Here is a 23,274-nt window from a genome sequence, read left to right on the forward strand (position 1 = left end):
TAATCCTCCCCACACACTTAGATCCTCAGGGAAAAATTTGTTACAGCCTTGTAAAACTGGGCTGTCAACGACCTCCCAGAGGACCTTTTCAGCTGTAGCTCCCAGATTGTGGAATGGCCTGCCGAATGAGATCCGTCATATTACCACTCTAAACAGCTTTTAAAAAGCTATAAAGATGGATCTCTTCCAGCAGGCCTTTCCTGAATAGTTCTCCGGCCATCGGAAGGAAAATCTAACTGCTGACCTCCGACTTCACCACAGTTATTGTATTGTTTTTTAAGTATGTTTTAATTCCACACTGTTTAATTGTATTTTAAGGGGGGGTTGAGGGTTTGGACTGTATATTTTAATTTTGTAAGCCGCCCTGTTTGCTTTTTGTAGATATAAATAAAGTTTATTATTATTATTATTATTATTTTAAAGAAAATTTTAAAATTCAATGTTGAAAGTTGTAATTTTAATTTTTTTTAAAAATGGGGGGCTCCTTCCTTCTCCTGCTGAGCCCCACCTCACTCCCACCATCTCATAAAGCATTTCAAAGAGACACAGGCAAATGCCACAATGTTTCTGCAAAAATCCAGTTGTTTGAGCAGCAGTGCTGTCACCCCTCGTTAGAGGGTCCCCTGGTGCAGTTTGCCCCCTAGTGATGCCACTGCAAACTACCTCTGTACTTTATAGATAACTTTGGAAACAGAAAATGTCACCCATTGCACTAATAAAGTTAATTTCATCTCCACTTGTTACATTATTGTATTTTTGAGATATAACTTTGTTACATCCTTGTTACAAAAATGGTGACTCATGTGAATAACTCCATTACTGTAGTGTATTATTTTGCTGTGATGGCAGAATTATTATAGGAACAGACCCTATACTCCCTTCACATCTAGTGATTAAGGAAGTGCAAGTCAACAAAATCATGTTTGTTGGAAGAAAATGCAGATTTAGATCCATGTCATAAACTGATTCCATGTTTATGGAATGAATAGATTACCAATGAATACCAATGAATAGTTTACCAATGATACCAAGTAATAGACTGAGAAGAGAATGTGATGTCCGTTGCTGGACTTTGGGCTTGAGCATCTTCCATTTAGAGAGACAGATAAAATCTGTAGATAGATATCCAGGGGTAGCTATGTTGGCCATGCAACAAGATATAGCAAAATCCATTAAAACACACACACACACACACACACACACACATTGTAGTAATACCTTTATTAGAGCAACCAAAAGGTACAATAGTACATTATGCAAGCTTTCAGAACTCCCAGGCTTCTTCATCAGGCTTGCATGTTGAAGGCCAGTTCATGGGAAGAAATGTGATGATGGAAAGTCACAGAGTGGCATTTTTCTTGAGACATTAAAGCTGAATTTAAGGGAGCTTTGATGCATGTAAAGGTCACACCCTTTATTGAGGGATTTGGAATACAAAAGCAAGGCAATGCAATAAACTTCCCTCATTGTTAGAAACGAAATTAGTTCCTCTGAGATCTACGATAGCTTGTGTCTGCCCTCTGAGAGGCTAGAAGCTATTTTGTAAGCATAATACATTAAGTTCCTCCAGATGCCTATGTACTGACACATCTAGAAACAAATGTAGATATTCTAAACGGTAAAACATGCCAATAATAGCCAATTCCAAATTGTTTTACTTCAGCTGGAGGTGAAAACCTCAGAGAATGTCCTAATCAATGTGTGCAGGATTCCCTTGATAATGACTGAATTTGGTATCTTCAAACCAACACACACACACACACACACACACACACACACACACACTCATTACATGTATCCTAGAGTAGCCATGTTGGCAACAGATGGCAGTGAATGTCCAACATTTGGTAAATATTGGCATTAACTTGTGAATGCTGATACACACAGGCAGTATTTTTGAATGTCGTAAAATTAAGAAAAACACCAGTTAAAGTTGCTAGTTATCGAAATGTAATTGCTGAGATTCACTAGTGTGTGTCCAAAAAGCAGGGAAATGTATATCTTTCAGGAACTTCATGAGATGTGTCTACTGCTTGACCCAGCAGGGTTACATGCTGCCAATTAACAATGAATTTCAGGGCACTCCAGAACAACAATAACAATTATTTGGAATGGCCAACATTAATACTGGAAAGCCAGTGCTTTGAAAGTTCCTGTTCTGTATTAAAACATACAGAATTCTCCAGACACCACAGCCAATGGCTATGGTAGCTGGGAGATTTGAGAGTCACGGTCCAAAAAATTAACTTGCCAAGCAGTTCAACATTTTCTAAACTTCATACATTTGTGGCATATATCAAGTCAAGACACCTTCCAACTGCCCCAGTTTGGCATGGACAGTCCCAGTTAATCCTTTGATACCCCCCACCCCACATTTTTAGCTCCCTTTGTCCTCTGCTTACTTACACTGGTGGAAACTGTGGTCAAAGCATAAAAGTAGTTTGTACTAGTTAGCTCAGCAAGGAAGGGAAGAAAGGAGAGGTCTAAATCTTGTCCTTCCCAGTAGACTTCAGAAAAAGCAAACCACTGCAGACTTTCCTAGCTTGTATTTTCTTCCTGATTAATAACTTTTGCTATCTTGATCACACTTCAACGTTGCTTGGCCGCATGTTATCCTGGTTTTCTTCTGTGAAGTACTGAAAGGTGTGAGCCAGTTATATCCCAAATACAATACGATTGATAGGCTTTCTGCTATAAAATCTTGGCTACCTTCCCTTTATAGTTTTGCCAGTACTGCATAGATTTGATGCAGATTGTTTAAATCCACTTCCTCATATCTATGTATTTATGAAGTGGAGAAATTAGAGATCTTAAGCTCTTCTTGAATAAACAATAACAGCTCTGTTCACTTGATATCAGAGGACTTGATGAGATTTCCTCAAGATTTTGAAAGTAAGCATTGCCTCTTCAGGGAGAAGAGCAGGTGCAAGCTGGTTACCCAGGTCAGGTCTGAATGACAGGCTAATCTTTTAATTTCATCTATTTCAGGAAGCACTTGAACAGGGATAAGAGCTCTGGGCTGCTGGTACAAATCTCAAGCAATCACTATAATGTCAGGAAAGGTGAACATTTTAATCCCACCTTGACAGCATTTGGAGACATGGATTAGTATATGTTCAAGGAGTAGGTGCATTTCCAAAGGCCAGACTTTTCCCAAAACACAGTATGCAAAACAGGATGGCAGAGCTAGGGGATGGCTTAATTCCAGATTCAACAATGTAAGCATAATAATATGGTTTCACCTCACCACCAAAACTGGCAGATTAGTTAATGTGGGACTGAGTAATATGGCTCGCACCCATTAACGTAATTCACTCTATATTCCACTCCCCCCCCCCCCCATGCAACTTCAATATTCTCTCCAGAAGGCTTGGAAAGCCATAGATTTTCAGGCATCATGGAGGACTGATGGAAAAAGGAAAGAGAAAGTCCCATTGGTGGCAGATGGAGATTATGGCAGGACAGGTGGAAACCTCTGCCAATGCTGGAAATTGAATTGCTTCCATCAGTAGAAGTCTACCTTTAGATCCTGGCACATATTTGTGTTTGTGTATCCCTTGAATCAAATAATATTTCTTTAATAATCTTATTCCTTTTACTAACAAATGTTGTTAGTACTGCTCACTGCTGTATTTGTACTGGACACAGTGACTAAACTTTTAATATTAGTCCCATGCATCTCTTTTTTTTACTCCTGCCTCCTCCTAAGTTGAAGTCTTCAACCTTTCAAACCTTGATTCTTTCTTTGTGTCCTTTAATTGAATTGCACAGTTCCTGGCTAGCTTGACCTTTCTCTTTAATGCAAGAAATAATGTGTTCCTACCTTGTCAAGAGAATAGAATTCCATTTCCGTTCCCCCTTGTGTTGGTTGATAATTTATCCTTTCAGCTGTGTGTCTGAATAGTGTTCATCTTTAAAGAAATTACACAGCAAAACATTGTATTGTGAAGTAGTTGGAACATGCGTTGTTGAACAAGAAAGCGGATTTAGATCATTAGAGGCACAATAGTAACTATGGAAGTGTTTTTAAAATCCCACAGAGAATGAGTAGGCAGCTCAAGGTTAATATCACGCTAAGATTGAGTTATAATTTAGGGTCTTGCAGAATGATTTTTCTTTGAAAAGGGAACCAAGGTGCACATGTTTTCTCACAGGACTTATTGGCACTACAGTAGGCCTCACTTCCAACTGACAGAGGGGTTGCTTTGGTTTATATTCCCTGCATTTTATTTTCCTGGGCAGTTTGGTTTACATTTTTTCTGGTGCAGTTCTGAGGTGGATTGCCACAATGGGCTGAAAGCTGCACAATGGATTGTTTTGTAGTGGTTCACTACATATGCACACACACAAGTGTAGGGCAGGAGTAGGAATCATGCTGCTTTCCAGATGTCATTGGACTGCACCTTCCAGCATTCAGCATTCTGTACAACTGGCTATGCTAAGGCTGATGACAGCTACAATTTGACAACTTCTGAAGGGTTTTATGATTCTCATCCCTACTATTAGGCTTTAGTTAAAATTACATATCCACTCTGTCCCCTGGGAGGCTGAGGCAGTCAGCTCACCATTTATCTTCCCCTTAGCTATTTCCTGACCAGTGATTTTCCAGTAAGGTTGTGTGTATGTGCCTTCAAGTCACCCATCAACTGATGACGACCCTATGAATTTCATAGGCTTTTCTTAGGCAAGGAATACTCAGAGGTGGTTTTGCCAGTTCCTTCCTTTGAAATATAACCAACAGGATCTGGTATTAATTGGCAGTCTCCCATCCAAGTACTAACCCTAATTAGCTTCCAAGATAAGACGTGATCTGATGCCTTTAGGTTTACTGAACAACATTTAGCTTTACTTTTAGTCTCCTTTCAGAAATCCCATATTCCAGTTCATCAGTTCTTACTATCCTCTCAGATTTTGGGACCAGGTTCTCAGTCGGTGACCATAGGTTTTTCCACTCCCCCCTTAAGTTTTGGTACTGTGATGCCTGACCTATGCGCTCATATGCAACATTTGTAATATTTTAGTAGTTTTAAGCAAAATTGTTGCCCAAATCTGCAGTTTGTTTCCATTTGTGGCCCACATGGCTTCTTTGCTTTTTGCCTCCTGAAAAATTTGGAGGCCCAAGCCAGCGATCATGACCTCCAACCTTGGGAATGGGAAAGGGAAGAATCAGCTATGAAACATGTAGATATTCCCTTCTTTTGGTCTTGCATGTGAGAATGACAATTTTCAAAAGTTTTCTCCTTACTTTTAACTGTTGGTGGTCGTGTGAGAAAGCCAAAGAATTCTGGAAAAATGTTAGTGGGGAAATAAATAAAATTCTAGACATCAAATTGAAAGTAACTCCAGAAGCCATGTTATTGGGTATGATTGAAGAACATTTAGATAAAAAATATGGTAAAATTCTAATGTATATGATTTCTAGTGTTAGGATATTATATGTGAACAAATGGAGAATGAAGGATATACCCAGTTCAGAGGAGTGGTCTTCATACTTATATGAGATGATCTAGATGGATAAACTTTCATTTTGGCTAAAAGAAGACTCTTGGGAATCTGTATCTAGAGAATGGAACAATGTGTCTAACTATATTAAGGAAAAATGGGGTGATACACTGTCATAATGTTATAATGTTTTTGAGCAACCAACAGATATTGTCTCAGTTTGCTAGATGCGTCTTTTTTTTCCCCATTACTAAAATGCTACATAGATATAAGTTGCTGTAAATAAGGAATAAGTGAGAAAATATACTCTAGACCCCTCTTGGGTATAATAGCAAGAAAGAAATTTTAGTTCTCAACTGGCTGGGTTAAGGCAGTGCTATGGTTCTTTTTTTTTTTACCTCTCTTTTGATAAAGACAATCTAGATTCTGGGAAAATTTACTTTACATCTTGAATCAACTGATAGAGAAATACCAGATAATGAAAATAAAGTAATGAAGTCTCTAAGGTAGAAGAGAAAGGATCTTCTCATAACTCAAAGGTGGTGGAAGTCATTTTTTAATGTGTGAGTTAGTGTGGTTGGTTATAGAGGTAAGGGGAATAAGTATGTTGAGAATGTTAAGATAAGAGAGAAATAATATGAAAGGATATGATAATGGGTGGGATAAAGGGAGGGGTGCAGGGAGGGAGGGGATTCTGCAAGATTGACATGGAAGACTGTTATGTTTTATGTTCTGTCTGTCATATGTCATTTTTCTTTTAAATCAATAAAAATTTAATTAAAAAAAAGTTTTCTCCTTACTGGGTGATAACACAACAGCAGTACTGCATTTTCTTATGAACTTTCAAATTTGAGAAGTTTTTTGGTGTATGTGGAAATTTCATTAAGATTAGTTTGTTTGTTTGTTTTAAAAAAACTCCTGTATTTTGTACAGAAACATTGTCATTTGTGCAAAATTTCACAATTTTTCGGTGCAAATGTGTTGCCCAAACAACATACCTAAGAAAATCTGCAAATATTCCTTGCATCCATGGTTGCTATAATGGGATGGGCCCTTTTGTACCTTACAGCAGTGGCCAGAATGCCGAGACTTAACTTTGCAATCTGAGGACACCACTTGGTATCAAGTTCTGAAAATTCAGTAAGCTTCAAAGCTAGCTCACATTTTTTTTCCTTTTCATTGAACCCGCCTGCATGACACATTTGATCAATTGCCTTCAGATTCTGCCTTTCTTCCAAAGCTCAAATGAGCATACACAGTTGACCCCCCCCCCCCAGTCCCAGTTTTACTGTCACGGCAGTCCTGTGCAGTAGAAAGATAGCCTTGTTAGCATACCTTACACCCATCTAATTGAGTACGGGGTTTCGTAAGTTCATATCTGATATGTAGCATCAGGCTTCTTTTTAAGAGGTCACAATGACCTTTGGAACACCAGTAAGTTACACGTGTGAGAAGACATGCTGGCCTGAGGACATGTGGGAGACCTAGATAGTACTAAAAGAAATTTAAATGGATTTGCTGCTTACTCCATCCTCCTCCAGGCTTTTATCATATCATCTCGCAATGGAGACTAATCCAAGTCCCACTGCAAAATAGTTAAAGACCATAACTCTACCTCACCCCAGGTGATGTCCCTGTTTACCTTGTCTGTCCAACTATCCAGTTGCTCGGTTTGCCCATGGACCATAAGGTCCTTCTCATTTTCTGGGTCATCCTCAGACTCTGTCTGAGACACTCTCCATTTTCTGTGGGCCCCTCTTCAGGACTGGTAATTATCACCCCTTCGAATTCACAGTCTCTTACTATTCAATCTTTCACACCTTTACATGTCTGGATCTGAAGAGTCTGTCCATGTAAATGTCTTACAGATTTACGATAGTATGAGCAACTATATCCCACAGATGCAGATGGCTCGCTAGAGTGGTACTTTTCTCAAGGCCTCTGTATATTTGATAATTATTCAGGTCAGAATGTGAAGAAGGTTGTTTCTGATGAATTATACTATTGTCTTTGCCTTGCAGGTTCTGATATATTACAGTGGATCATGCAGCGCCTGCAGATTACCAATGAAGGTGGGTAGAGACATAAAACCAGCTAGTTCTTTTATAAGGTGCTTGCAATATAGTGGTGGTCATCTTGCAATGGCTATTGTCTTTCAAATAGTGGTTTCTTTCTGGATGTTTGGCATTAGTATACTAATGAAAGCAGCTAACTCTAATTTCAGAGGCCCTGAACTTGGGATGCATGATTGTCAAGTATGGATACATCTATCCTCTTCAGTACCCAAAGAATCTCACTCTCAGACCAGATAGCAGCCTCTACAGATTTCAGGTAAGTGAGGGAGAGCTTGAGCATAATACACTGGCTAGACATTAAGATTTAGACCATTTCCCAGGGGTGGGAAATGTGTGGTAATTCAGATGTTGCACTTTAGTTCCAATTAGCCCCAAACAGCAGAGCCAATGGTGAGGAATGCTGGGAGCTGCAGTCCAATCACAATTAGGGCCACACATTCCCCACTCAGAATTTAGATTGACAGCCCCTTTAATTTATTTAAGACATCTATGTGCTGTTCTTCCACCGAAATGAGCCATAACAGATGCATAGTAAAAACATAATAAGCTATTGAAAAGATACAGCAGCAATATAGTCCAGAACTAATAACAAACAAAGTTTCAATGACTAATTGAATGACAAATTGAAAAGAAAAGAAAGGGCAGTCTAGGTCTAGGATGTGGTCCAAAGACAGCTGATGCTAAAATGATGATAAAATGAAGTAGGCCTGAACTGGGCCGTTACCTGGATGGGAGACCACTTGGAAACTCTGGTTTACATAAGCTCTTTGACTTTCTTCTGGGAGAAAAGATGAAATAAATAATAAAACATGTGCAGTATGTGTAAAATAAAAGAAAATAAATATGTGGATGATTAGCTGTCCATTGAGAAGTGAGTTCTAGAGCCTGAATGCCCCTAAGGAAAAGGTATTTTGTCATCATGGTCATACCCCAGGTGGATATGGGGTAGAACTCATTCTTTGAATATGATCAGAACAATAGAGTACTTTCATATGATATGGGACTGATTCTCAAAGCTCTTCCCCACCTTCCTGTGAGATACAGGAGCATTTGTAGTTATGTCATTATATGAATATCCACGTAGGTTCTAGTCTTATCAGCCATGGCTCCTATGTCAGTGGGTCAGTGAATCCATACTGGGTTTAGATAGCTTTAAAAGGAGCTATAGATAGATAGACAGGTAGATAGGATGGCAATGGCAAACCTCCTCTGAAGAAACTTGCCAAGAAAACCCCATGATAAGCTTGCCTTAGGGATCACCATAGGTCAGAAATGACTTGAAGGCAAACAACAACAACCCCCCTCCACACACACATATAGAGGAAGGAGGGAGTAATCCAAATATAAAACTAATGCAATTCAATTGTAAAACAAATTATCCAAATAAAAATACAAAACTCAATGCAATATAATGTAATGCAGACTGATGAATGCACATAATCAAAATAAACAGGATTATAAAACAAAATTACACTAAAACATAACTTTGGGAAACAATGAAGTTTTAAATTGAGATTTTAAAAAGAATAAAGGAAGAACTAAAGAAGAAGAAACCCTTGGTTGAGTCAGAAGTAAAAAAAAATCAGCCTATATAGAATGATGACATAGCAGCTTCTGGAATGATTGAGGAGAACATAGTTAAGCTATTGATTGATAACCTGGCTCTCAATTTTTATGTTTCTTCCTTTCTACAGACACCCTACTTTTGGCCAACACAGCAATGGGCAGCTGATGATACAGACTATGGTAAGCTCTAATAGTGGTGAGGCTTTCTCAGTCTTCTTGTTGAAGCTAAAAGTCAGATGTAACCTGGGAAAAGTTCCTTTTAGAATGAGGGCCAAAATGGATGACTCTAAAGGCTTTGAGCACCGGATCAAGGCCGCAGCAACTGCATGCTGCAGCCCTGATCCAGCTATTTGCTGGCTCAAAAAGAGGCAGCAAAATACCGGTCCTTTTTGAGCCAGTAAAAGGACGCCCTTTTAGCCACAGCTGCAGCTTTGTGGCACTTCTGTAACAGGTGGCGTATAAGCACCATGCCACCAGAGTGCCGCAATGCTGCCCACCATCTGGGCAGGCAGGCGGTGTGATGGCAGCTTGGGGGCATCAGGGTGTGTGTCATCTAAACCCTACGCCCCCATGCCACCCCCAAGTTGGCACATACTGCTGGTCTGTTTGGGCCTTATGTGGGCATTATTCTAATAGAGTTCACGTGTCCTGTCATTTCTAGAGAAAAAAGTTTGCACCTCTCTTAATATGGGAATCTCTTGTCCTTTTACCCTCTTCATTTATCTAATACTTCAAATGGAAGTGGAGAACAAAGTCTTATGGTAGAGTATAGACCTTACAAGGACAGTACCATTTCCATTGTTATTGTGGAGCCAGAGCTAGAGGGGCAAAGCTCTGAGCTTTTTGATTAGCAGGGACTGTGAAATTATCTGCAACCTTCATGCATTCACACTCCCATGGTCCCTTTTAGCTTATCCCTGTAGTAGCTGGAGGGGAATTTTCCAAGTAACAGTGTATTATTCTGAACTATTCCTGTTGCAGTCCAAAGTATTTTGGGTTGAGAGAGGAGGTTGTCTTGGTCTTGAGAATCCAAGACTCATTAGCTTTACAAAAGATCTATTCCTGTTGGAGATGAAAACTGCTATTGCTTGCAGTTTTGGACTCTCCCTGGGGATGTCACTGTAGGGGTGTCATGCTGAAGACCACTGGCCATTTAAGAATGTTTCCTGATAGATCATACAAAATGGCACACCTCAGCAAAAAGGCCAAGCTATAAATTCTTTGCCCTGACATAGTAGGATTCCATAGCAGGTTTTTTGTAGCAGAGATTTGAAAATGTTTATTGATTCAATAAATTTATGAACTATAATATTCCTATTCCACCCTATATTAAAAGACTTGTATTCACATATCTTTGGTAACAGTGCCTGCTCCTTTTCTGTAGATATTTCAGCTGTATTTCTTAATGCTCAACTGAAGTTTAAAGTTACTGTAATTTTAGAAATTTGGGGACTGAAGGAACCTTTGGTGTGTGTGGGGGGGGGGGGGGAAGAGAAATTTTATTTGGCAGCAACCTCCTGAAGTCCACATTCCCTCTTTCCTCACTGTCAGTCTCTCCAGTGTCTCATTTCACACAAAGGGTGTATATGTATGTGGGTGAGTGGGTGGAGAAGCATGAAAATTTAACAACTAAAGCCCAAGTCATCGGGCAGTGTCCTAAGCCAAAAACCCAAACAGTAAGTACACACATGGATCTGTAATTCAAAATGTACTGAAATTTACTAGGAAAGGAAAAAGTGCTGCATTCAGTTAAGAAGTAAACAGTTGCTGTAACTGATGGGAATTACTGGCAAATACACCAAAGAAAAGAGGCAAATGGACACTGCCACATCCCAGTCTGGATGAGCTCAGACAGACAAAACAAAAAAGAAATGAAAAAAATAAAAAATAAAAAACCCACAAGTCAAACATCAATCAAAAGCTTGAGTGCATTAGCTTTACTTTGGCTAATATAGCTTAGGCTGAAGTCAAGGCAAGATGTGCGTCCAAGGAATCACAGTTGGGGTGCTATTGCTGATTGTCATTTCCTGTGTCTCCACCTGACCTCTTCTAGCCACTTGTGAGATCATGGGGATGATATCCTGGGTTGATCTTAATGCTTGGAGAAGGATATATAGGAAGAGCAGTTACCTCTAATTTCAAATACAACCTTTTAAACCTAGTTTGGCATACCAGAGTCCTGGTAGAACTTCTTACTGTGTGATAATTTAGAGCGTAGTAACTTCTTGAAGTGGACTCTTCATGGAGCTCACACCTCAGTAATAATGAACAATTTTTGAATACTGTTACAGAGTTTCAACACTCTTTTTGTCCATATCGGGGGGGGGGGGGGGCAGTTGCCAAAGGCTAGTTAGAATAGAAAGGTCTTTGCTTAATTTGGTTTGTGGATCAGATTCTCACATATGCTAACTTAATTGTTTAATTGTTTAATTATTTAAAATATTTATATCCCATTCTCCATGCAAAAGTCTCAGGGCACCATACAGTAAAACCAATCTGACAAATTTAAAACTCTGAATGATTTTAAAAGGCTAATTTTTTTTTACGATTTAACAAGTTGAAAATAGGTTGAAAGAGTTAAAATACAGTGGACCCTTGGTATTTGTTGGGATTTGGCTCCAGGACTTCCTATGGTTTAGCAATCGGTGGATGCTCAAGTCCCATTATATACAGTGGGGTAGTAAATGGTGTCCCTTATATAAAATGGCAAAATCAAAGTTTGCTTTATTAAAAAAAAAATTTACAAAAATATCAAGCTGTGCATGGTTGAACCCGTGGATGTAGAATCTGTGGATACGGAGGACTGACAGTAGTTTAAAATGAATTAAAACCATGTACATGTGTGGGTTCTTGTTTAGTTACAAAGAAACTGAGCTGGGGCAAAGCGATAGAACCCACACTCAGGCAGTACTAATCTTTTAAAAGCCCTAAGCTTCCACATGTACCACTTGCTGACAGCATAACTGCAATTGGTATTCTGTTCACCACATCTGAGGTGTGAACTTTCAGGGACACATCAGGAATCAGCATGGGATGAAAACTGTGATAGATGTGGCCTTTGTGAGTCTGGCATGCACTGGAATGAGACCTATCCTCTTACAAGAGCCATTGAAATGCTCCCAGGGTAGAGTTCTGCCTCTAGAAAAGAGACCATTGATTGATTGATTGATTGATTGATTAGCTTGGATATAGACATTCTAATTCAACCCAACACACACACCCAAAGCTTTCAGAAGGGAAAAAAAGAAAGAGAAAAAACATACCTACCACATAGTTACACAAACACACACACACATATAGCTGAAATCAAACAAAAACTAAAACAGCACACTAATGTGCTAAACTAATACACTAAACTAAAACAGTTGCTTTAGAAAAGAGGCCCTTCTTGATTGTTTCTGCAGTTCTGCCATCTCATTAAACACATACTTTGTTTTTTGCAGTTATGGAAACAGTGTGCCTTTGTTTTTCTTTTTCCGTTTGCAGCTATCTATTTAGCTAAGAAAAATATTAAGAGGAAAGGAGTTCTAGAAGAATATGAAAAGGTAGGAAGATGTATTCTCTTTTTTGTCTGAGCTTTTGACTGAGCATTTTGTTTTATGCTTACAGTTGTAAACTGCTTAGACACTTCTTAGGCGGTATGAAGCAGTATATAAATGAAGCTTGGGGTTATTTTTAATGCCATAGGACTTGTCCCTTCATTTCAGCTCTGGATCAGTTTGCCAAATCATTTTGGTTAGATATGCTATGCAAGGGAACTGAACATTCCTGGCTTACTCAGATCAACAAGAACTTGAATAGGAATGGCTTCCATGTCAGTGGGGTGGTGATGTACTCAAGTTTTAATTTGAATTGCAAAGGAATTCAAGATGTACAACACATGGGGTGGGATGGGAAGATACACCTTGGATGTTCAAACCCTTGGATAATGGCCATCTGCCATTCCCAAAGCATTCCTGTTTAGGTGTAGTGAAAGCCAGGTGAAGTTTGAAAGTCTGACTATAAGATATTGATTGGCAAGAAGATTTGTCTAGCACTGCAACGTCTGTAGTCTTGCTTTTTATTTTCTCATAAACCAGTTACATAATTGACCACATTATTTTCCTGAGCTTCTCATCTTAGAACAGTCTTTTGTGCACTTTCTGAGAAGAACAGCCGTTACATTTCAGTGATACCAATTTTTATATGAAGGAAGTTTATGGCCTTGTGGACTGGGAGAGTGGAAAACATTATCCATTGCCTGTGTTATTTCCTCTGTGTAGGTCATGGAGAGGGGGAGCCATAGAGTATGCATATGTCCAGCCTACCTGGTTGACTGGCAAAGTTTAAACTTTTTAAAATGGCAAAGGCAGTAAAGCCAAGATGTCTTCATTACCTGATGGACATCAAATGTGGTAAAACTAATTGTTATGATGGGGAGGAAGAGTTCATACTGTTGGTATACTGTGTATCATTTTCATTTATCTGTTTGCCTATTATACATGCCATATTAACGTTAAGGACATGTACGCACACACATAATGGAGATCGACCAATTGGCTAAGTCAGGAGGGAGAAATGTACGGCCCTCCAGATGCTGTTTGGCTCAGTTTCCCATCAGTACCAGCCAGCATAGTTGGTGGTGATAGTCATGGCTTAAAGGAGCCACAACCTAAACAACACTGGAAGCCTGTAGGTATTTATTTATTTTATTGGATTTATATCCTTCCTTTCACTCAAGATTCCTACCTATGGACTACAGATAGCTGTATGTTACCCAGAAGAAGCAGCTATATACTATCAGAATGAATGGGTTGCAGCTGCCACTCAAAGTAGCAGCCTCATGTCAAGTTCCCCTGCCTCCCTCACGTAGGTCAATTGGCCTTGAGAGGTGAGGTTGGAAATACTTCATTGTTAATGAAATAGAAATTAAAAATAATTTCATAAATTAAATGACAACAACACGAACAAGTAGAGTAATTTTTTACACTTCACATTTTGATTTTTAACTTTGAGAGGTTGTTGGGTGGCTATTTTTAGCCATTTTAATGATGAGTGTATACAGTATTAAATTAAACGAACCCATGGTCTCTTATAGAGTGTATTTATACTACACATTTATAACAATTTCATACCACTTTAGCTATCATAGGTCCACCGTAAGGAATCTTGGGATTAGAGACCCATGCTGTAGTGTTTTAAGTATTGAATTGTGACTCTGGAGACCAGGGTTTGAATCTTTGCTCATTTGAGGAAAGCCACTGGGTGACCTTGAGCATTTCACACTCTCTCAGCCTCAATGGAAAACAAAGGCAACCCCTCTGGAATAAATCTTGCTAAGAAATCCCCATGATAGGTTTGCCTCAGGGTCATCATAAGTCAAAAATGACTTGATGTCACACAGCAGGCAGTGATGAATTCAGTTCTTTTAAGTCTCAAATTCTTGCAAGATACTTTCAAGTTGAATCTCGAAATCAAGTCTGAAGGAGCCAACTTTAACAGCAAAAAGGAGGCAGGTCACATTTCTTGGAGGGAAACTGCAAACATGTTAGGCAATGTGCTTGAGGGGGGCTTGAGGTCTGCTAGGCAGTGTGTCCCCACTGCACATTGGAGTAGCCTTCTAAAGCTTTAGAAAGCTTCTACGATGTACAGCAAAGACATGCTTTTGAAAAGCTTGAGAAGAATCCTTCTGCCTGTAGCCCGTTTCTTAATGCATTTGCTGTTCCCCTCTGAGAAATGAACCCTGCATTCTGGGGGAAAATATTGTCTACTGCTCAAAATGATGCCAGCACGTCAGTCACTAAAAATATACAAATTACAAGTCGAGTCAATTTAAGTCAGTATGTTATTTATTATTGAGTCAAGTCCAAGTCAAGTCATTGGAGTAACTTGAGTCCGAGTCAGTTAACTCAAGTCTACATCACTGACAACAAGGTACTTAGAATGGTTTCCCAGAGAGTTCTAGTAGTTCTGTGTTCAGTGGAGTTCCCTAGAGATCCCTCAAAGAGAATTCTGAGTTCCTTATGAAACTGCTAATCCCAAATTTCCATAGGATGGAAGCTTTATGAGTGGACAAGATTCAAAAATCTCTATTGCCACAGCTCGGTTCCTTCATAAAGCATCACTGTTGAGATCTAGATATGTGGGGATGATTGGTGTTAATTGTAAGGGTGATGAACAGATTTGACATATGATGATGGATGTTTTATGTTATTTCTGCCTCCCATTTCAATTTCAATTTCAATTTCAATTTTAATTCTGTTTTACTTTCTATGGTAACTATCTTACATATTACTGTTCAATTGTGTAACCATTTTATTTTTACCTGTTTATTAGTATATCTTTTAGCATATATTGTATACTTTTTAGATATGTATAAGCTGTATACAAGTGGTGCATATTCTGGTTCTGGTGCATGCTCAGGTTATTCATATGTATCTATATTGTATTGGGGTTTATTGCACCTAGTGCACTATATTTACATTTTATATATAGGTGTGTGGCACTGCTTTATTACTATGTTACTAGTATTTTGAAACGGCCCTCGGGCTATTCAATAAACTGTACTACATAGGATGGAAGCATAGCAGTTAAAGTGGTTTCAAGCTGCTATAACAGTGTAGTGCAAATACATAGAATAAGACAGCTTTCCTTGTTTCTGTGATTCAGGCACAAACATCATATGTTACCAAATTTTCACTTTAACTACATGAAACTAGATGTAGATACATTTAGGCTATGTTTATGATATTATAATTTAAAGGAATAATTTTAATTTTGCTAGTTGTTCATGTCACAACTATTGCCACTACACTCAATGATATACAGGAATTAAGATTTACAAGTAACATTAGCACAAAAACATTATTAGGGATTTTCTATAGTGTGGTATGGGGGGACATCAAATGGGGGGTGGTGACACCATGAGTTACTGCATCAAGTGACACCAATCTTAGTGATGCCACCGCCTCAGAGAGCAAAACAGAAACCTGCTGCTTTGTTATTGTCTCAATACTACTCTCGTTTTCCCCCAGGAACATTATAACATGCTGAACAAAAAAATCAACCACAAATGGGACTTCATTATTATGCAGGCAAAAGAGCAGTATAGGTGAGATGTTCTTTAACACTTTTTGGGTTTTTCATTTTCTATGTTATGTGTGAATGACGGCAATAAGGAGTGGTTGGGTTCACAGTAACAAAGAATTTTAATCCATTTCTGTTTTTTAAAAGAGCCCTCAAAAGTTGACACTAATGTCCATTACCTATGTGGATCTCTGCTTTTGTTCTTCTGCCTGTTACTAAATTGGCTTGTGTAAGTCCTGCCGACAAATAATCTTATAGACAGTGGTTTGTGCGTCGTCTTCTTGTAAGGCATCTATCTCATCTTCTGTCAATGCCATTTCCTTTTTTCTCTGATAATGAGAGTGTCTAATTTTGAAATCCATATTCAAGGAACTCTCTTCATGATTCTCAGTAGCATTTAAAACACACACACACACACACACACACACACACACAACTTAGATAATATATCGCCAAAGGCTGTGAACCAGGAAATGCGTGCTTGTTTTGTATCTCACTGTAATCAGAGACAACTTTTGAAGATGTTTTGGGCTTCTAGATTTTAAACTGAAGTTCCCCAAACTCCCTACCGTCCAGAGAATTCAAAGATATAGCCATGTCTGTAGAATCAGTATGTAGAGAGATCTTTGAGGCTAACTAAAGAAAGAAATTGGCAGCATGAGCTCAGGTGTAGTAGACTGAAGTCTATGAAAGCTCATGCTGCCAACTTCTTTCTTTCAGTTAGTCTCAAAGAAGTGCTACAAGATAACTCTACATACTGTCTCTACTGTCTGCCATGTTGAGTGGAGCTTATGACAGGTGTAAGCCCAAACCTCTGAAGGACCACTTGCCCTCCCAACTGCCACTTTAGGCAAACTGTTCTCAGCCTTTGGTCCCTGGTTGCAATATGGAGATAATACTAGTCTACTCTAGAGAGTTGTTATCAGAATTACAATTCGCCTGCCCCAACCCTGGGATTACCATCTGCAGCTCTGAGCATCTGCTGGTGCCCTCACCCCGTTCACTTCTATGGTGGTGTGTGCACACAGCCACACCACCATTAAATCCAATGGAACATACGGTCTTGCAATTTATGGCATCTGTGGTGGTGGGGTTCTGGAACGAAATCCCTGCGGATATGAAAGGCCGACTGTACAGTAAGTAAAACTGTTTCAGCTCTCTCAACTGTTGTGTAAATAGATAAAGTTATTGCATTTATTTATTTATTTATTTATTTATTTATTTATTTATGGCATTTATTAACTCTCAGCCCACCAGAGCCCCTGAGGTGATGTACAATAAATAAAAGCATTTAAAATAGTATATACATGACTAAGGGCATGATCACATGTGCAAGAAAGGTGGAATTATAGTAGGCCCCCAGAAAGAGATTGCCACATACCATTGTTGTTGCTCTATTCTTCTCCCATTTAAAATGCGCTCCTTTTTAATATCACAAAATAACCCCCTTTCCTGTCTCTGTTGTGCTAGGATTCCTGTGCAAAATTTCAGTAGCACTTGTATGGAGATTTGGAGTGCTTAGGGCTGGCCAGGGCTATGCTGTAGGCTTGCTGTTGGTAGGGAAATGCCAGTCCAACTCTAATGATCGGGGGAGAAAGAGAAGGGGTGAAAATTTCAGTTTGGTCTGCCAGTGGAAGCTCTTTCCTCCAACCCTGCCTGCACCACAGAAGAACTACAATGCAAAGTTCAGGTGCCATTTTTTCCAATCCCATGCCCTCCAATAGTTCATAGTCAAGCAACATCAGAGCAAAATGATGGTCAAAATGTCAAAAGTTCAGAATGAGGAACAACAGAAAAGCAGTAGAAGTTGCAATGGTTTCCTAAACTTTTACATTTTTCCTTGGCAGAAAAACAACTGATCCTCCCCTCCCTCCCCCCCTTGGGGCTTGTCAGAGGACCCAAAACTTTACTTACTGTCCCCCAGCTCTTCCAGTGCCATGTATTACCTGTATAGCATTATATACACTCAGCAATGTAACAGAAATCAGTGGGCTAAGCCAAAGGGAGAGCAAATTTTTGGAGGAGAGGATGTTAAATAGTCCTATTTTCTATGTATTTCTTTAAGCAATATTCAGAACTACACTGCCCTAGAGTTCCTAGCACACAAGGCCAGACTTTCTTACTTGGCTCAATGTTGTATAGTGTTATACAGCACCACGACCTAGGAGTTTATCACACTGAGGTTTATGCAGTTCAGATCTGGGGTGACTCCTGGTTCAGCAATGCAAATTCACATTTTAACGTGACTGTTTTATCACACCTGGTTGCCCTTCCAAATCGAGGGAGAATCAAAACCAAGGCAAGTCACGTGATGCGGATTCAGGCAAAGCAGAGTGAGTGCACATTGTATTACCATACCAGTACATACCATGTGGATTCAACGATTCAAATTGGGACCCTTGCGCATGCTCAGTGGGGGTCTGAACGTGTCCTGAACCTTTGCTATTCCAGGGTGAAGAAGGGAACCTGGCTCCACTTTCACGTGAATGCTAGCCTCAAGTGAATGTCAGCTGCACCTTTCTTCCTCCCTTCTATTTCCCCATCCCTGGCAGCCAAATTCAAACAGTTCCTCTGTGTTTGAGCCCCCATCCATTTCAGTCACATCTACATCTATTCTCCTGTCATTCTCCTCATTCATTTCAGCCACATCTATATCTATCCTCTGTATCAGAGCCCCCATCCATCATTATTATTATTATTATTATTATTATTATTACAGTGGAACCTCGCCATACGTGGGGGATCCGTTCTGGATCCCGCCGCATATGGCGATTTCCGCCTATGCTCGAGCCCCATTGTAAACAATGGGGCTCGTGCACGGCGGTGCGGAGGTGCGCAGGGTGCAACGGGCGCGCGCGCGGCGCAACAGGCACACATGCCCATTCAACTGAATGGGACGCGCCGCCACTTCCGCCCAACGCACGCCCAGCGGCTTGAGCGCGTACGCTCAAAGTCGCTTATAAAAAGTCCACGTATGCGGAGGCCTCACTGTATTATTATTATTATTATTATTATTATTATTATTATTAAAGGTATTATTATTATTCACTGCAAAATAATCAGTGTAGAAGCTGCAGATTTACTTGGAAGTAAATCCTTTGAATCTGAATGTTAGCCTTATGTGAAAGATTGCTTCATGTTCTATGGGCTTTAGAGTCCGTCTTGGCACCCAAACTAGAACTCTTTTTTTTGGGAGATCGGATCCATCTTGGCACTCAAACTAGCACTCTTTTTTGGGAGATCGGGTCCGTCTTGGCACCCAAACTAGAACTCTTTTTTGGGAGATCGGGTCCGTCTTGGCACCCAGACTAGAACTCTTTTTTGGGAGATCGGGTCCATCTTGGCACCCAAACTAGAACTCTTTTTTGGGAGATCGGGTCCGTCTTGACACCCAAACTAGAACTCTTTTTTGGGAGATCGAGTATGTCTTGGCATCCAAGCTAGCACTCTTTCTTTGGGATGTATGGTTCATTTTTTCCAGTCACACAAGGAGACTTTGTATGGGAGGTAGGGTCCCCTGTGACATCCAAGCTAGCACTCTTTCTCTGGGATGTATGTTTGTTTTTTCCAGTCACACTGGGAGACTTTCTATGGGAGATAGGGTCCCCTGTGGCTCCCAAGCTAGCACTCTTCTGTTTCTGATGCCTTCCCCAGTGGCATCGGAAACTGCCACTTTCCCCCTCCTCTCCAGCATGTCTCCTGTTCACGTTAAAACGTGAATACATTCATTCCCCAGTAGCTCTCTGCCCTTTCCCCAGCATTTGCACTGGGGAAACTGCATTTCCCCTTGACAGCAATGGAAGCGGGTGGGTGGGTGGGTAGTACCGGAAGCAAATGGAGTAAAATTGCAGCACAGCATCATGGGAAATGTGGGACCTTGGAGGTTTCGGGTGTGTAGCGGGACGGAAACAAAGTTGCATTCCACACCAGACGAATTCGGAGTGACATCGAAGTGAGCTTGAAAGCGAATTCTGTGATTTCATCCCCCCCCCCCCCGAATTCATCAAAATGAGGAGTCACTTTGGAAGCGCCATGGAAGGAGCTCCCATAGAAAGGAATCGTGTCTGATAACACATTCACGTTATGACGTGAATGTGCATCGTTGGATACGCACTCACATTGGAACTGAGCCGCAAAACCCCCCAAAAAACTCCTTGTGATATACTCTCTAGTGAGGACTCCAGTCCCAGCTGAATAGTGCAGTGATTCCCAAACCTGTCCAAGTGTTTTGGACTTCAGTTCCCAGAATCCTAGACCATTGGCCAAGATGGCTGAGGCTTCTTGGTGACAAAGTCCAAAACACCTGGATGACCAGAGTTTGGGAATCACTGGAATAGTGTTTTAGGGGAACAACATTGGTATTTTAATGCTTGAAAGGACTTATGTGATAAAGCTGTAAAGCACATTTGAAAGCAAGAGCATTCTCTGACTGTCAAGCTCTGTTGGCCTCTGGAGAATGGTGGAAAAACCTGTCAACCAGGTTCTGTCTGGTTGGCTGGTGTGTGGAATCAAAGGATCTGAAGCAGAGGCTTCACTCCAGTCTACAGCTTGGCTTAGAGGCTAGTCGCCTGTTCATGTCAGTGTGGAGCTTTGGCTCTGCTGTAATCTCCACTGCTGCCACCACATCTTAAGACTGCTTATGTGCTTCTGCCTTTAGTAGAACCACTTGGGAGCTCAGGAGGCAGGAGAAGAGGAGTTGCAACAGGTGGAAACCTTACACTGGTATAGCACAGGCAATGCATCACCTGCAGAGGATTCTGGCCATACTCTTACTACTATTAAAGAAGAACCACAGTCTATGCAAAGATTATGCTATGACAAGGCAAATGGCAGCAAAGGCTGTGTAATCCTTTCCCATGGGACAGTTGAGAGGATGGCTCATGTTTGCCTGTTGGATTAAACTGTTACCAGATGTAGAAGGCATATTCAGTTGTTGGCTACACCGTAAAATACAACAAAATACCAAATCCACAAAACAGCACTACTTTTATTGGCCAACAAATGCACAAAATACAAAATGCAAGCTTTCAAAGTTTCATTGGCCTCTTCATCAGGCAAAGATGTTACAAATCATGCAGGAGAAGAAAAGTAGTGATGTTAGAGTCACAAGGTTACCTTTTTTCTTAGATGTTTCTTCTGTTATCAGTTAAATTGGTCTGGAGGGATGTCAGTGCAAGCAGAGGCTATTCCCCTTCTTGGCCATGTGGGGACTAGGGACAAAGGGCAATAAAAGACAATAAAATTTCAACTCCATACATCATACTAAAATAAACTATGTAGTTAGTCTTAAAAATGCAGCTAGTTTCCTCATTTTCTTCTCCTTTTTCATTTTTATGCTGTGACACATTAACACTGTGTCTCTTTTGAAGGGAGGGGGGCGGGTTGGAAGGAAGTAATCCCACACTGTGATCTGTGAAAATATCCCTGTCTTGCTGTCTTTATAGGACTGGAAAAGAACGAAAGAAGGAAGATCGGTATGCTCTGGACTGTCAGGAGAAAGCCTATTGGCTAGTGCACAGAACACCTGTAAGTTAGGAATGAGACAGTTCATGCAGTTCTACTAGACATGTTACCTCTAGCATACCTCTGAATATCAGTTGTAGGGCAGGAAGAAGCTATTGTGTAATGATAATTGTGGACCACCCTGGTTGGTTGCTGTGTGAGGAAGATACGGGTTTTAAGAGGCCTTTGATCTAATCTAGTACAGTTCTTATGCTCTTCAAAACAAATATGTTTAAATATCTTTCTCAATAGTGATAGAACATTAAACATTATAGAGCAGCCTTCCATAATCCACTACTTTCTACATGTTTTGGGTGGTCATCATGCTAGCTGTTGTTGTATTCCAAAACATCGGGAGTCCAAAACATCAACTAGGTTGACTGCTATAGATCACAAGTTATTCAGTTTTGAGAGCCTCATACATATTTGTATATTCACATGTGTACAAACAGACTCACAAGGTGCCTGTAAAGGCAAAACAGGCTGTTTGGTCTGTATGACTGTTTTCTTACTTGTAACAGGATTATTTTAGGGAGAAATTCATTTGCTTTGTCCAGGTATGCTGATTGTTATAGCAAAGGAATATATAATGCAGTTCAGAATAGAGCTTTAAAGTATTCTGAATGGCTTTGTGATTTGGTTATCCAGGAGTAACTGTTAAGGCACAATCTACCCTTCCATTATAATTAGGGGCAAATTTCCTTCTTATAAACAAAGATTTAATTGTGGTATGTGCATGAATAAGAATTACCTGCCTTTAGAGAAACCCATTAAGCTATGTTTCTGTTTGAATTGCTGATCTGTGTGTTTCACTGCAAGATGAAGCAACATTGGCTCATGCAGAGGCATAATGGGCAGACAATTTTGTATTGGGGTGGACTGAATTTTCCTTTTGAATTTGATGCCAAATTACCCCTCCATCTATAAGGACTCAGATTAGAAAACAGCAAAGCCAGAGCAGTGAGTCATGCAGAGATTCTGCATGAAGCTTCCACTGAGGGTGTGTACTTTGAACTTCCAGGAGATGTGGCTTGTTGTCTTTACCCACTTACCTGGAAGTAAGATTAATAGAATTTGCCTGATTTTTAATGATATTTTATCTTCAACTGCATTTAATTGATTGAATTATGAGTTGCCAAGAGGACAGTATTTTGGGGTACCCTTGCACCAACATTGTAAATAAATAATAAATAATAAATACTGAGCAGATAGGTATAAGAGTGCACTGTTAGGTATGTCTCGGAAATGTTAATTTCTCATAACAGAAAAGCAGCAGGCCACTTGGGAACTAAAACTAACGAAGAGCAGAAGCACAGATATCCTGCTTCCTACAGATAAGGCTGGGAAGTAAGACACAGGTATACACAGAAAGTAGCTGGAAACTGTGAACCCATTTCTTTCTGAGAACTATTGTCAACATCCATGTTATATATATTTGGTTCCTTGAACTCAACAACTTTAGATTGACCTTTGGAACTCATTTTTCTTTAGAGTTGTAATTGTAATCCTGCCCCACTTTCAACAGTAGCTATAAAAACTGGTGCATGAATCCATGGAATCTGCCTCCTCACAACATGACTTTACCATGTTGAGAATCTGTGCCTTGGGCTGCCCTTGAAGGGTG

At 40.0% G+C, this 23,274-nt stretch overlaps 1 protein-coding gene across 2 annotated transcripts in view; it reads left to right on the top strand.

Annotated features, from left to right (window-relative positions):
* Positions 1–23,274, top strand: part of LOC149322377 (regulator of G protein signaling 9-like) — a 96,009-nt gene that overhangs the window by 26,480 nt on the left and 46,255 nt on the right. For both annotated transcript variants that reach the window (XM_089540693.1, XM_089540702.1), the window contains exons 3-8: positions 7,464–7,514; positions 7,667–7,773; positions 9,212–9,263; positions 12,570–12,628; positions 16,097–16,173; positions 21,593–21,674. In XM_089540693.1, the coding sequence (XP_089396819.1) occupies positions 7,464–7,514; positions 7,667–7,773; positions 9,212–9,263; positions 12,570–12,628; positions 16,097–16,173; positions 21,593–21,674 (428 nt within the window). The remainder of the gene's footprint in view (positions 1–7,463; positions 7,515–7,666; positions 7,774–9,211; positions 9,264–12,569; positions 12,629–16,096; positions 16,174–21,592; positions 21,675–23,274) is intronic.

Source organism: Sceloporus occidentalis, unplaced genomic scaffold (genome assembly GCF_023333645.1).
Source record: "Sceloporus occidentalis isolate IW3139 unplaced genomic scaffold, rSceOcc1.0.p SCAF_1, whole genome shotgun sequence".
NCBI lineage: Eukaryota > Metazoa > Chordata > Lepidosauria > Squamata > Phrynosomatidae > Sceloporus > Sceloporus occidentalis.